Below are 13,386 nucleotides of genomic sequence, written 5' to 3' on the forward strand. Positions count from 1 at the left end.
GTGTAAAACCTTCCTATGATACCTCCAACCTAATTTGGGGTGTCATTTAGCAAACCTGGACTTGATTTCAAGGGAACCTGAAGCAGGACGTATATGGAGGCTGCCATGTTTCCTTTCCTTGGCTGGATAGTGTAAGGGTTAAGGGCTCTGCCTCTGACACAGGAGACCAGGGTTCGAATCTCGGCTCTGCCTGCTCAGTAAGCCAGCTCCTATTCAGCAGGAGACCTTAGGCAAGTCTCCCTAACACTGCTACTGCCTATAGAGCGCGCCCTAGTGGCTGAAGCTCTGGCGCTTTGAGTCCGCCAGGAGAAAAGCACAATATAAATGTTATTTGTCTTGTCTTTTAAACATACCAGTTGCCTGGCAGCTCCGCTTATCCATTTTGTTGCAGTCGTGTCTGAATCATACCAGAAACAAGCATGCAGCTATTCTTGTCAGATCTGACAATAATGTCAGATACACCTGATATGCTGCATGCTTATTCAGGGTCTATGGCTAAAAAAAGTGTAAAAGGCAGAGGATCAAAAGGACAGCCAGGCAACTGGCACTGCTTAAAAGGAAATAAATATGACAGCCTCTGCATAACTCTCACTTCAGGTTCCCTTTAAAAGAAAAATAAATCTGCTGCGGTTTTGTGTTATTAAAATTGGCCTTTTCATTTTAGGCTGCAGCCAGAAGGTAATTTCTAAAAGTGACAGTGAGCTCTGCTTGGTTTTATTTGCAGCATTGACAACATCCCATTGTTAACTTTGCTATGTTCCCCCTACCCTATGCAATTTGAAGATACAACCACTCAGGGCCGAGCCGAGGCAGAGGCGAGAGAGGCTCCAGCCTCAGGGGGCAGTGTAGGAGGGGTTGTACAACTCACTCAGCTATCATTCCCCTGTTATGCTTGAAGCAGAGAGAAATAGGAAAAGGGGATACATGGCAGTGACTGCAAGCCAGATAACTAGAGATTAAGGTGTTGAGGGGGGGGGGGGGCTGCGCGGATCATTCAGAAACAGCCTTATCAGTCTGTCTGACAGACTGTACACCCGCTGTACTGTCGCTGGAACGCCCGCCCAGTGGACCCATCGTTCCGGCCTATCAAGCGTGTGTACGAGCCTTTAGTATAATAGCAATCAGTACGTGACGGCTGGGGTGGGAGGGAGAACCGGGCCAAGGCATAGGCTAGAGAGGCTCCAGCCTCAGGGCGTAGTGTAGGAGGGGGCGCAGAATTTATTCAGCTGTCATTCCTAATTGTGTTTGAAGCAGAAAGAAATAATAAAAGGGGATACATGGCAATGACTGCAAGCCAGATAACTAGATATTAAGGTGTTAGGGAGGTTGTGGGCCCTGTGGCCCTCTTAGTCTAATAGCAATCAGTGTGTGATGGCTGGGGTGGCAGGGATGGAGGGGCGCACTTTGGTGTCTCAGCCTTGGGTGCTGGAGGACCTTGTCCCGGCTCTGGGAGGGATGGAGGGGCGCACTTTGGTGTCTCAGCCTTGGGTGGAGGACCTTGTCTCCCATATGACCAACTAGGTACCCATACGCTTATTGATTTCCTCCAGGCAGATTCGATCACTGAGAACAAATCTGCTGAAGATGGCTGAGCGATTATAGTTTTGATTGTTTTACAGCAAATTCATCGATCCTATGAGATGGAAGATCTGGCCTGAAGAGGGGAGCGAGGGTGGGGACACAGCGGTAGGCAGTTCCCCGGGTCACCATAGTCAGTAATGGCCTCCCAGGTCTCTCTCCAGCTTATATTGGGCCACCAGGGCCCCTGCAGAGTACTCATGGCAGATATATATATATTATTTTTTAATAAGTGCCTAATATTCAGTAAAGTTCCTCTTTAACTTTGATTAGCCATGTTAGCTGGCAAAACCTCACAGAGATGCTTGGAAATCTCTGGAGACATCTTAACCTCTTAGTAAATCATCTTTTAAAGAGGAACTGTAAGGAAAAAAGTGCCCCTATGGGGTAATTACCTTGGGGAACCCTTTTATTAGTATTTATATAGCACTGACATCTTCCCCAGCACTGCACAGAGTATTCTGTCTTGTCACTATTTGTCCCTCAGAGGTGCTCACAATCTAATTCACCCCATGGTCATATATCTATGTGTATTGTGTAGTGTATGTATTGTAGTCTAGGGCCAATTTTAGGGGGAAGCCAAATAACTTATCTGTATGTTTTTGGGATGTGGGGGAAAACCAGAGTGCCTGGAGGAAACCCACACAGACACGGGGTGAACATACAAACTCCATACAGATAGTGTCATGGCTGGGATTTGAACCAGGTGACCCAGCTCTGCAGGGTGAGAGAGCTACCCACTATGCCATCGTGCTGCCCACAGCAGCCTTTGTAACATTATGAGTCTTCTCCCGTCCTCTTCATTCATGGTGATCCAGCACTGGCGACCCAAAAAAATTAGCACAGTAGTGGATTCAGCACGCAGCAATTTTTACCTGCAGATGCAGTACAAGCTTCCAGTTGGCAGAAATAGCTGAGCTCGATTGGGTCTGCTCTACTGTGCAGGTGCAGGTGACTCAAGTCACGCCTGTGCAGTAGAGCGGACCCTATCAGGCTTGGCCATTTCCACTGGAGCCCAAGGTGGAGCTTGTACTGCACCTGCGGGTAAAAATTGCTTTTTGCTGGTCTGGGGGCTGCCAGCGCTGGATCCCCGAGGCTGAAGAGGATGGGGAAGCCTCGTTAGGATACAGAGGCTTACCCCTCCCAAAGTAAGTACCCCCCAGGGGCATTTTTTTCCTTACAGGATTACTTTAATTCTAGGATGGCCAGAGTTTATTGCTAAACTCCCTCTCACTGTGGGCACCTGAAAAAGCTGAACTGTTGACACGATAGGTGTTTGCAATGTTAATCAAGCAGCACCAGATTTTTGTTTTTGTGCACCTGAAGGGATGTAACAAGATGAAACAAGCATAGATGCATATAGTATTAGTCCTAGTAATACATTGTCTGAAGCCCCTGTTATCCAGTACAGCAACAGTTAAAAAAAACTTGACTTGGTATCTATGCAAAAGAGCTTGTGGAACACCTTGTTGAATTTAGTCAGGTTTCCCGAAAAGTAAATAGAAGCTAAATCAAGAACTAGGAGATAAAGGTGATGATAAGGTTTTAGTGAAGGAAGGTTCAAAAGGTCATTACTTCTTCCTCTTTCAGATTAACAACACAGGATTTGGATTCTAAACGGGAGCTGTGACAGTCTGGTGCAATCTTTGTTTTAAAACAAAATGCCACTAAACTGAAAATAAAAATATGAGACTCGTTTACGTGTTACTAATGTATTAATTGGCATTGGTACTACACATTGAACTAATTTTCTCATAGGTTTATTTTCACATAAGGGTGCCTTTAAATCCAGTCCAGGTTTACTGAATCACTTACAACATCCCAGAGATGCATGAAGATACTGCTGTATTTTCTCCCCATTGCTCATGTAACTTGATTGCAAAATATTTTTTGTACAGCGACACCGCAACAGGAGGCAGCCGAACCCAAATCCAAACATACAAGGTAGGGAAGACCTGGCTTGCCTGAGTCTCTTGTTTATTACAGGAGTTTGCCCTTGGAAGAGGTATAATCTATTGCTGGGGAATGTAATTTTGAAGGGTCTAATCTATTGCTGGGGATTGTAATGGTGAAGGGTCTAATCTATTGCTGGGGATTGTAATGGTGAAGGGTCTAATCTATTGCTGGGGATTGTAATGGTGAAGGGTCTAATCTATTGCTGGTGATTGTAATGGTGAAGGATCTAATCTATTGCTGGGGATTATAATGGTGAAGGGTCTAATCTATGGCTAGGGATTGTATTGGTGAAGGGTCTAATCTATTGCTGGGGATTGTAATGGAGAAGGGTCGAATCTGTTGCTGGGGATTATAATGGTGAAGGGTCTAATCTATGGCTAGGGATTGTATTGGTGAAGGGTCTAATCTATTGCTGGGGATTGTAATGGTGAAGGGTCTAATCTATTGCTGGTGATTGTAATAGTGAAGGGTCTAATCTGTTGCTGGTGATTGTAATGGTGAAGGGTCTAATCTATTGCTGGAGATTGTAATGGTGAAGGGTCTAATCTGTTGCTGGTGATTGTAGTGGTGAAGGGTCTAATCTATTGCTGGAGATTGTAATGGTGAAGGGTCTAATCTGTTGCTGGGGATTGTAATGGTGAAGGGTCTAATCTATTGCTGGGGATTGTAATGGTGAAGGGTCTAATCTATTGCTGGGGATTGTAATGGTGAAGGGTCTAATCTATTGCTGGGGATTGTAATGGTGAAGAGTCTAATTTATTGCTGGGGATTATATTGGTGAAGGGCCTAATCTATTGCTGGGGTGGGGATTGTAATGGTGAAGTGTATAATCTATTGCTGGGGATTGTAATGGTGAAGAGTCTAATCTGTTGCTAGGGATTGTAATGGTGAAGGGTCTAATTTACGCCGTGCGTCAAATCTGTAATTTTCCCACTCCGCCATGGTTAGACCCCTTGAAACATCTTTTCCATCACTTTTATGGCCAGAATTAGTGTTTGTAGTTTTGAAAGTTCACCTGCCCATTTAAGTCTATTGTGGTTCGCGTTTGAGGTTCACAAACTTAAAATCGGAGGTTTGAGCCATCTCTAAAGCCCAATCTACACGATACGATTCTTTGTGCAATTCAATTACAATCCGATTAAATCCGACATGTCCGATCAGGATTCGATTCAATTCAACTCAATTTGCCATTGCAAAACAATGGCAAATCGAATTGAATCAAATTAAATCCCGATTGGACATGTCAGATTTAATTGGATCGTAAATAGAATCATAATCGAATCACACAAAGAATCGTATCGTGTAGATGGGGCTTAATGTTGAAGGGTCTAATCAATTACTGGGGATTGTAATGGTGAAGGGTCTAACCTGTTGCTGGGGATTGTAATGGTGAAGAGTCTAATCTATTGCTGGTGATTGTAATGGGGGAGGGTTGAATCTATTACTGGGGATTGTAATGGTGAAGGGTCTAATCTGTAGCTGGGGATTGTAATGGTGAAGGGTCTAATCTATTGCTGGTGATTGTAATGGGGAAGGGTCTAATCTATTGCTGGGGATTGTAATGATGAATAGTCTAATCTATATCTGGGGATTGTAATGGTGAAGGGTCTAACCTGTTGTTAGTGATTGTAATGGGGAAGGGTCTAATCTATTGCTGGGGAATGTAATGTTGAAGGGTCTAATCTGTTGCTGGGGAATGTAATTTTGAAGGGTCTAATCTATTGCTGGGGATTGTAATGGTGAAGGATCTAATCTATTGCTGGGGATTATAATGGTGAAGGGTCTAATCTATGGCTAGGGATTGTATTGGTGAAGGGTCTAATCTATTGCTGGGGATTGTAATGGAGAAGGGTCGAATCTGTTGCTGGGGATTATAATGGTGAAGGGTCTAATCTATGGCTAGGGATTGTATTGGTGAAGGGTCTAATCTATTGCTGGGGATTGTAATGGTGAAGGGTCTAATCTATTGCTGGTGATTGTAATAGTGAAGGGTCGAATCTGTTGCTGGAGATTGTAATGATGAATAGTCTAATCTATATCTGGGGATTGTATTGGTGAAGGGTCTAATCTGTTGCTGGTGATTGTAATGGTGAAGGGTCTAATCTATTGCTGGGGATTGTAATGGTGAAGGGTCTAATCTATGGCTGGGGATTGTAATGGTGAAGGGTCTAATCTATTGCTGGTGATTGTAATGGTGAAGGGTCTAATCTGTTGCTGGTGATTGTAGTGGTGAAGGGTCGAATCTGTTGCTGGGGATTGTAATGATGAATAGTCTAATCTATATCTGGGGATTGTAGTGGTGAAGGGTCTAATCTGTTGCTGGTGATTGTAATGGTGAAGGGTCTAATCTGTTGCTGGTGATTGTAATGGTGAAGGGTCTAATCTATTGCTGGAGATTGTAATGGTGAAGGGTCTAATCTGTTGCTGGTGATTGTAGTGGTGAAGGGTCTAATCTATTGCTGGGGATTATAATGGTGAAGGGTCTAATCTGTTGCTGGGGATTGTAAAGGTGAAGGGTCTAATCTGTTGCTGGTGATTGTAATGGTGAAGGGTCTAATCTATTGCTGGAGATTGTAATGGTGAAGGGTCTAATCTGTTGCTGGTGATTGTAGTGGTGAAGGGTCTAATCTATTGCTGGAGATTGTAATGGTGAAGGGTCTAATCTGTTGCTGGTGATTGTAGTGGTGAAGGGTCTAATCTATTGCTGGGGATTGTAATGGTGAAGGGTCGAATCTGTTGCTGGTGATTGTAGTGGTGAAGGGTCTAATCTATTGCTGGGATTTTAATGGTGAAGGGTCGAATCTGTTGCTGGGGATTGTAATAGTGAAGGGTCTAATCTGTTGCTGGGGAATGTAATTTTGAAGGGTCTAATCTATTGCTGGGGATTGTAATGGTGAAGGATCTAATCTATTGCTGGGGATTATAATGGTGAAGGGTCTAATCTATGGCTAGGGATTGTATTGGTGAAGGGTCTAATCTATTGCTGGGGATTGTAATGGAGAAGGGTCGAATCTGTTGCTGGGGATTATAATGGTGAAGGGTCTAATCTATGGCTAGGGATTGTATTGGTGAAGGGTCTAATCTATTGCTGGGGATTGTAATGGTGAAGGGTCTAATCTATTGCTGGTGATTGTAATAGTGAAGGGTCTAATCTGTTGCTGGTGATTGTAATGGTGAAGGGTCTAATCTATTGCTGGAGATTGTAATGGTGAAGGGTCTAATCTGTTGCTGGTGATTGTAGTGGTGAAGGGTCTAATCTATTGCTGGAGATTGTAATGGTGAAGGGTCTAATCTGTTGCTGGTGATTGTAGTGGTGAAGGGTCTAATCTATTGCTGGGGAATGTAATTTTGAAGGGTCTAATCTATTGCTGGGGATTGTAATGGTGAAGGATCTAATCTATTGCTGGGGATTGTAATGGTGAAGAGTCTAATTTATTGCTGGGGATTATATTGGTGAAGGGCCTAATCTATTGCTGGGGTGGGGATTGTAATGGTGAAGTGTATAATCTATTGCTGGGGATTGTAATGGTGAAGAGTCTAATCTGTTGCTAGGGATTGTAATGGTGAAGGGTCTAATCTACGCCGTGCGTCAAATCTGTAATTTTCCCACTCCGCCATGATTAGACCCCTTGAAACATCTTTTCCATCACTTTTATGGCCAGAATTAGTGTTTGTAGTTTTGAAAGTTCACCTGCCCATTTAAGTCTATTGTGGTTCGCGTTTGAGGTTCACAAACTTAAAATCGGAGGTTTGAGCCATCTCTAAAGCCCAATCTACACGATACGATTCTTTGTGCAATTCAATTACAATCCGATTAAATCCGACATGTCCGATCAGGATTCGATTCAATTCAACTCAATTTGCCATTGCAAAACAATGGCAAATCGAATTGAATCAAATTAAATCCCGATTGGACATGTCAGATTTAATTGGATCGTAAATAGAATCATAATCGAATCACACAAAGAATCGTATCGTGTAGATGGGGCTTAATGTTGAAGGGTCTAATCAATTACTGGGGATTGTAATGGTGAAGGGTCTAACCTGTTGCTGGGGATTGTAATGGTGAAGAGTCTAATCTATTGCTGGTGATTGTAATGGGGGAGGGTTGAATCTATTACTGGGGATTGTAATGGTGAAGGGTCTAATCTGTAGCTGGGGATTGTAATGGTGAAGGGTCTAATCTATTGCTGGTGATTGTAATGGGGAAGGGTCTAATCTATTGCTGGGGATTGTAATGATGAATAGTCTAATCTATATCTGGGGATTGTAATGGTGAAGGGTCTAACCTGTTGTTAGTGATTGTAATGGGGAAGGGTCTAATCTATTGCTGGGGAATGTAATGTTGAAGGGTCTAATCTGTTGCTGGGGAATGTAATTTTGAAGGGTCTAATCTATTGCTGGGGATTGTAATGGTGAAGGATCTAATCTATTGCTGGGGATTATAATGGTGAAGGGTCTAATCTATGGCTAGGGATTGTATTGGTGAAGGGTCTAATCTATTGCTGGGGATTGTAATGGAGAAGGGTCGAATCTGTTGCTGGGGATTATAATGGTGAAGGGTCTAATCTATGGCTAGGGATTGTATTGGTGAAGGGTCTAATCTATTGCTGGGGATTGTAATGGTGAAGGGTCTAATCTATTGCTGGTGATTGTAATAGTGAAGGGTCGAATCTGTTGCTGGAGATTGTAATGATGAATAGTCTAATCTATATCTGGGGATTGTATTGGTGAAGGGTCTAATCTGTTGCTGGTGATTGTAATGGTGAAGGGTCTAATCTATTGCTGGGGATTGTAATGGTGAAGGGTCTAATCTATGGCTGGGGATTGTAATGGTGAAGGGTCTAATCTATTGCTGGTGATTGTAATGGTGAAGGGTCTAATCTGTTGCTGGTGATTGTAGTGGTGAAGGGTCGAATCTGTTGCTGGGGATTGTAATGATGAATAGTCTAATCTATATCTGGGGATTGTAGTGGTGAAGGGTCTAATCTGTTGCTGGTGATTGTAATGGTGAAGGGTCTAATCTGTTGCTGGTGATTGTAATGGTGAAGGGTCTAATCTATTGCTGGAGATTGTAATGGTGAAGGGTCTAATCTGTTGCTGGTGATTGTAGTGGTGAAGGGTCTAATCTATTGCTGGGGATTATAATGGTGAAGGGTCTAATCTGTTGCTGGGGATTGTAAAGGTGAAGGGTCTAATCTGTTGCTGGTGATTGTAATGGTGAAGGGTCTAATCTATTGCTGGAGATTGTAATGGTGAAGGGTCTAATCTGTTGCTGGTGATTGTAGTGGTGAAGGGTCTAATCTATTGCTGGAGATTGTAATGGTGAAGGGTCTAATCTGTTGCTGGTGATTGTAGTGGTGAAGGGTCTAATCTATTGCTGGGGATTGTAATGGTGAAGGGTCGAATCTGTTGCTGGTGATTGTAGTGGTGAAGGGTCTAATCTATTGCTGGGATTTTAATGGTGAAGGGTCGAATCTGTTGCTGGGGATTGTAATAGTGAAGGGTCTAATCTGTTGCTGGGGAATGTAATTTTGAAGGGTCTAATCTATTGCTGGGGATTGTAATGGTGAAGGATCTAATCTATTGCTGGGGATTATAATGGTGAAGGGTCTAATCTATGGCTAGGGATTGTATTGGTGAAGGGTCTAATCTATTGCTGGGGATTGTAATGGAGAAGGGTCGAATCTGTTGCTGGGGATTATAATGGTGAAGGGTCTAATCTATGGCTAGGGATTGTATTGGTGAAGGGTCTAATCTATTGCTGGGGATTGTAATGGTGAAGGGTCTAATCTATTGCTGGTGATTGTAATAGTGAAGGGTCTAATCTGTTGCTGGTGATTGTAATGGTGAAGGGTCTAATCTATTGCTGGAGATTGTAATGGTGAAGGGTCTAATCTGTTGCTGGTGATTGTAGTGGTGAAGGGTCTAATCTATTGCTGGAGATTGTAATGGTGAAGGGTCTAATCTGTTGCTGGTGATTGTAGTGGTGAAGGGTCTAATCTATTGCTGGGGATTGTAATGGTGAAGGGTGTAATCTATTTCTGGGGATTATAATGGTGAAGGGTCTAATCTATTGCTGGGGATTGTAATGGTGAAGGGTCTAATCTATTGCTGGGGATTATAATGGTGAAGGGTCTAATCTATTGCTGGGGATTATAATGGTGAAGGGTCTAATCTGTTGCTGGTGATTGTAGTGGTGAAGGGTCTAATCTATTGCTGAAGATTGTAATGGTGAAGGGTCTAATCTGTTGCTGGTGATTGTAGTGGTGAAGGGTCTAATCTATTGCTGGGGATTGTAATCGTGAAGGGTCTAATCTATTGCTGGTGATTGTAATAGTGAAGGGTCTAATCTGTTGCTGGGGAATGTAATTTTGAAGGGTCTAATCTATTGCTGGGGATTGTAATGGTGAAGGATCTAATCTATTGCTGGGGATTATAATGGTGAAGGGTCTAATCTATGGCTAGGGATTGTATTGGTGAAGGGTCTAATCTATTGCTGGGGATTGTAATGGAGAAGGGTCGAATCTGTTGCTGGGGATTATAATGGTGAAGGGTCTAATCTATGGCTAGGGATTGTATTGGTGAAGGGTCTAATCTATTGCTGGGGATTGTAATGGTGAAGGGTCTAATCTATTGCTGGTGATTGTAATAGTGAAGGGTCGAATCTGTTGCTGGAGATTGTAATGATGAATAGTCTAATCTATATCTGGGGATTGTATTGGTGAAGGGTCTAATCTGTTGCTGGTGATTGTAATGGTGAAGGGTCTAATCTATTGCTGGGGATTGTAATGGTGAAGGGTCTAATCTATGGCTGGGGATTGTAATGGTGAAGGGTCTAATCTATTGCTGGTGATTGTAATGGTGAAGGGTCTAATCTGTTGCTGGTGATTGTAGTGGTGAAGGGTCGAATCTGTTGCTGGGGATTGTAATGATGAATAGTCTAATCTATATCTGGGGATTGTAGTGGTGAAGGGTCTAATCTGTTGCTGGTGATTGTAATGGTGAAGGGTCTAATCTGTTGCTGGTGATTGTAATGGTGAAGGGTCTAATCTATTGCTGGAGATTGTAATGGTGAAGGGTCTAATCTGTTGCTGGTGATTGTAGTGGTGAAGGGTCTAATCTATTGCTGGAGATTGTAATGGTGAAGGGTCTAATCTATTGCTGGAGATTGTAATGGTGAAGGGTCTAATCTGTTGCTGGTGATTGTAGTGGTGAAGGGTCTAATCTATTGCTGGGGATTATAATGGTGAAGGGTCTAATCTGTTGCTGGGGATTGTAAAGGTGAAGGGTCTAATCTGTTGCTGGTGATTGTAATGGTGAAGGGTCTAATCTATTGCTGGAGATTGTAATGGTGAAGGGTCTAATCTGTTGCTGGTGATTGTAGTGGTGAAGGGTCTAATCTATTGCTGGAGATTGTAATGGTGAAGGGTCTAATCTGTTGCTGGTGATTGTAGTGGTGAAGGGTCTAATCTATTGCTGGGGATTGTAATGGTGAAGGGTCGAATCTGTTGCTGGTGATTGTAGTGGTGAAGGGTCTAATCTATTGCTGGGATTTTAATGGTGAAGGGTCGAATCTGTTGCTGGGGATTGTAATGGTGAAGGGTCTAATCTGTTGCTGGGGATTGTAATGGTGAAGGGTCTAATCTATTGCTGGGGATTGTAGTGGTGAAGGGTCTAATCTGTTGCTGGTGATTGTAGTGGTGAAGGCGGGTCTAATCTATTGCTGGGGATTGTAATGGTGAAGGGTCTAATCTATTGCTGGGGATTATAATGGTGAAGGGTCTAATCTATTGCTGGGGATTGTAATGGTGAAGGGTGTAATCTATTTCTGGGGATTATAATGGTGAAGGGTCTAATCTATTGCTGGGGATTGTAATGGTGAAGGGTCTAATCTATTGCTGGGGATTATAATGGTGAAGGGTCTAATCTATTGCTGGGGATTATAATGGTGAAGGGTCTAATCTGTTGCTGGTGATTGTAGTGGTGAAGGGTCTAATCTATTGCTGAAGATTGTAATGGTGAAGGGTCTAATCTGTTGCTGGTGATTGTAGTGGTGAAGGGTCTAATCTATTGCTGGGGATTGTAATGGTGAAGGGTCGAATCTGTTGCTGGTGATTGTAGTGGTGAAGGGTCTAATCTATTGCTGGGATTGTAATGGTGAAGGGTCGAATCTGTTGCTGGGGATTGTAATGGTGAAGGGTCTAATCTGTTGCTGGGGATTGTAATGGTGAAGGGTCTAATCTATTGCTGGGGATTGTAGTGGTGAAGGGTCTAATCTGTTGCTGGTGATTGTAGTGGTGAAGGGTCTAATCTATTGCTGGGGATTGTAATGGTGAAGGGTCTAATCTATTGCTGGGGATTATAATGGTGAAGGGTCTAATCTATTGCTGGGGATTGTAATGGTGAAGGGTGTAATCTATTTCTGGGGATTATAATGGTGAAGGGCCTAATCTATTGCTGGGGATTGTAATGGTGTAGGGTCTAATCTATTGCTGGGGATTATAATGGTGAAGGGTCTAATCTATTGCTGGGGATTATAATGGTGAAGGGTCTAATCTATTGCTGGGGATTGTAATGGTGAAGGGTGTAATCTATTTCTGGGGATTATAATGGTGAAGGGTCAAATCTGTTGCTGGGGATTGTAATGGTGAAGGGTCTAATCTGTTGCTGGGGATTATAATGGTGAAGGGTCTAATCTATTGCTGGGGATTATAATGGTGAAGGGTCTAATCTATTGCTGGGGATTGTAATGGTGAAGGGTGTAATCTATTGCTGGGGATTGTAGTGGTGAAGGGTCTAATCTATTGCTGGGGATTGTAGTGGTGAAGGGTCTAATCTATTGCTGGGGATTGTAGTGGTGAAGGGTCTAATCTATTGCTGGGGATTGTAGTGGTGAAGGGTCTAATCTATTGCTGGGGATTGTAATGGTGAAGGGTCTAATCTATTGCTGGGGATTGTAGTGGTGAAGGGTCTAATCTATTGCTGGGGATTGTAGTGGTGAAGGGTCTAATCTATTGCTGGGGATTGTAGTGGTGAAGGGTCTAATCTATTGCTGGGGATTGTAGTGGTGAAGGGTCTAATCTATTGCTGGGGATTGTAATGGTGTATTCTATTTCTGGGAATTGTAATGGGGAAGGGTCTAATCTGTTGCTGGGGATTGTAATGGTGGAGGGTCTAATCTATTGCTGGGGATTGTAATGGTGAAGGGTCTAATCTATTGCTGGGGATTGTAATGGTGAAAGGTCTAATCTGTTACTGGAGTCTGCAATGGTGAAGAGTGTAATCTGTAGCTGGGGTCTGGTCTATTTCTACAGTCTGATCTGTCTCTTGGAATAAGCTGCCCACTTATACTATTTGGGAGGCATGCCTGACTAATTTTGATATTTTGGGAGCATTCTGCCTAATGCCACCTAATTATAATATTTGAGAGTCTTGCTGCCTAATCGTTCTCTTTCTGGGGGCGTGTAAATGCTGACCTGTTTATTTGCCACTGCATGTTTGAACTACTGTCAATATCGTTCTTAGTGACCACATCCCTTTTAATTTAAATATGCCCACACCAAATCTGTAATCTTGTATACTCCACTTGGAATCTGACCAAGAAGCAAATAATTGTATGGGACACTGCATGCACCGGCTTCCTTCCAGGGGAGAGTTTCAATGCTTGCCATCCTCTACTCTCCCAAAAATAAATCACTGTGCCTGTGCCCTTGATCCACGTTTAAGATGCATAACATTTGCATAAAATCTGCATACTCCTGCATTAACTTGTTATTCTTTGCTGCTCATTAATGGCTACTCATCATGAGTCTTCTTTTCTTTTCCTTAGCAGAAACGCAAGGATTGAAA

The 13,386-nt window shown here is 43.0% G+C and overlaps 1 protein-coding gene across 9 annotated transcripts in view; it reads left to right on the top strand.

Annotated features, from left to right (window-relative positions):
* The window catches only part of LOC137541164 (uncharacterized), a 157,590-nt gene that overhangs the window by 144,109 nt on the left and 95 nt on the right, over positions 1-13,386 (top strand). For 4 of the 9 annotated variants that reach the window (XR_011025093.1, XM_068262324.1, XM_068262326.1 and 1 more), the window contains 2 exons: positions 3,477-3,522; positions 13,367-13,386. The exon at positions 13,367-13,386 is cut by the window's right edge and continues 95 nt beyond it. Coding sequence is in view for 6 of the 9 variants with exons in the window: in XM_068262324.1 (XP_068118425.1) it covers positions 3,477-3,522; positions 13,367-13,386 (66 nt within the window). In the remaining 3 variants the exon portion in view is untranslated. The remainder of the gene's footprint in view (positions 1-3,476; positions 3,523-13,366) is intronic. The other 5 variants (XR_011025094.1, XM_068262327.1, XM_068262328.1 and 2 more) reach the window with 3 other exon arrangements.

Source organism: Hyperolius riggenbachi, chromosome 12 (assembly GCF_040937935.1).
Source record: "Hyperolius riggenbachi isolate aHypRig1 chromosome 12, aHypRig1.pri, whole genome shotgun sequence".
Lineage (NCBI taxonomy): Eukaryota > Metazoa > Chordata > Amphibia > Anura > Hyperoliidae > Hyperolius > Hyperolius riggenbachi.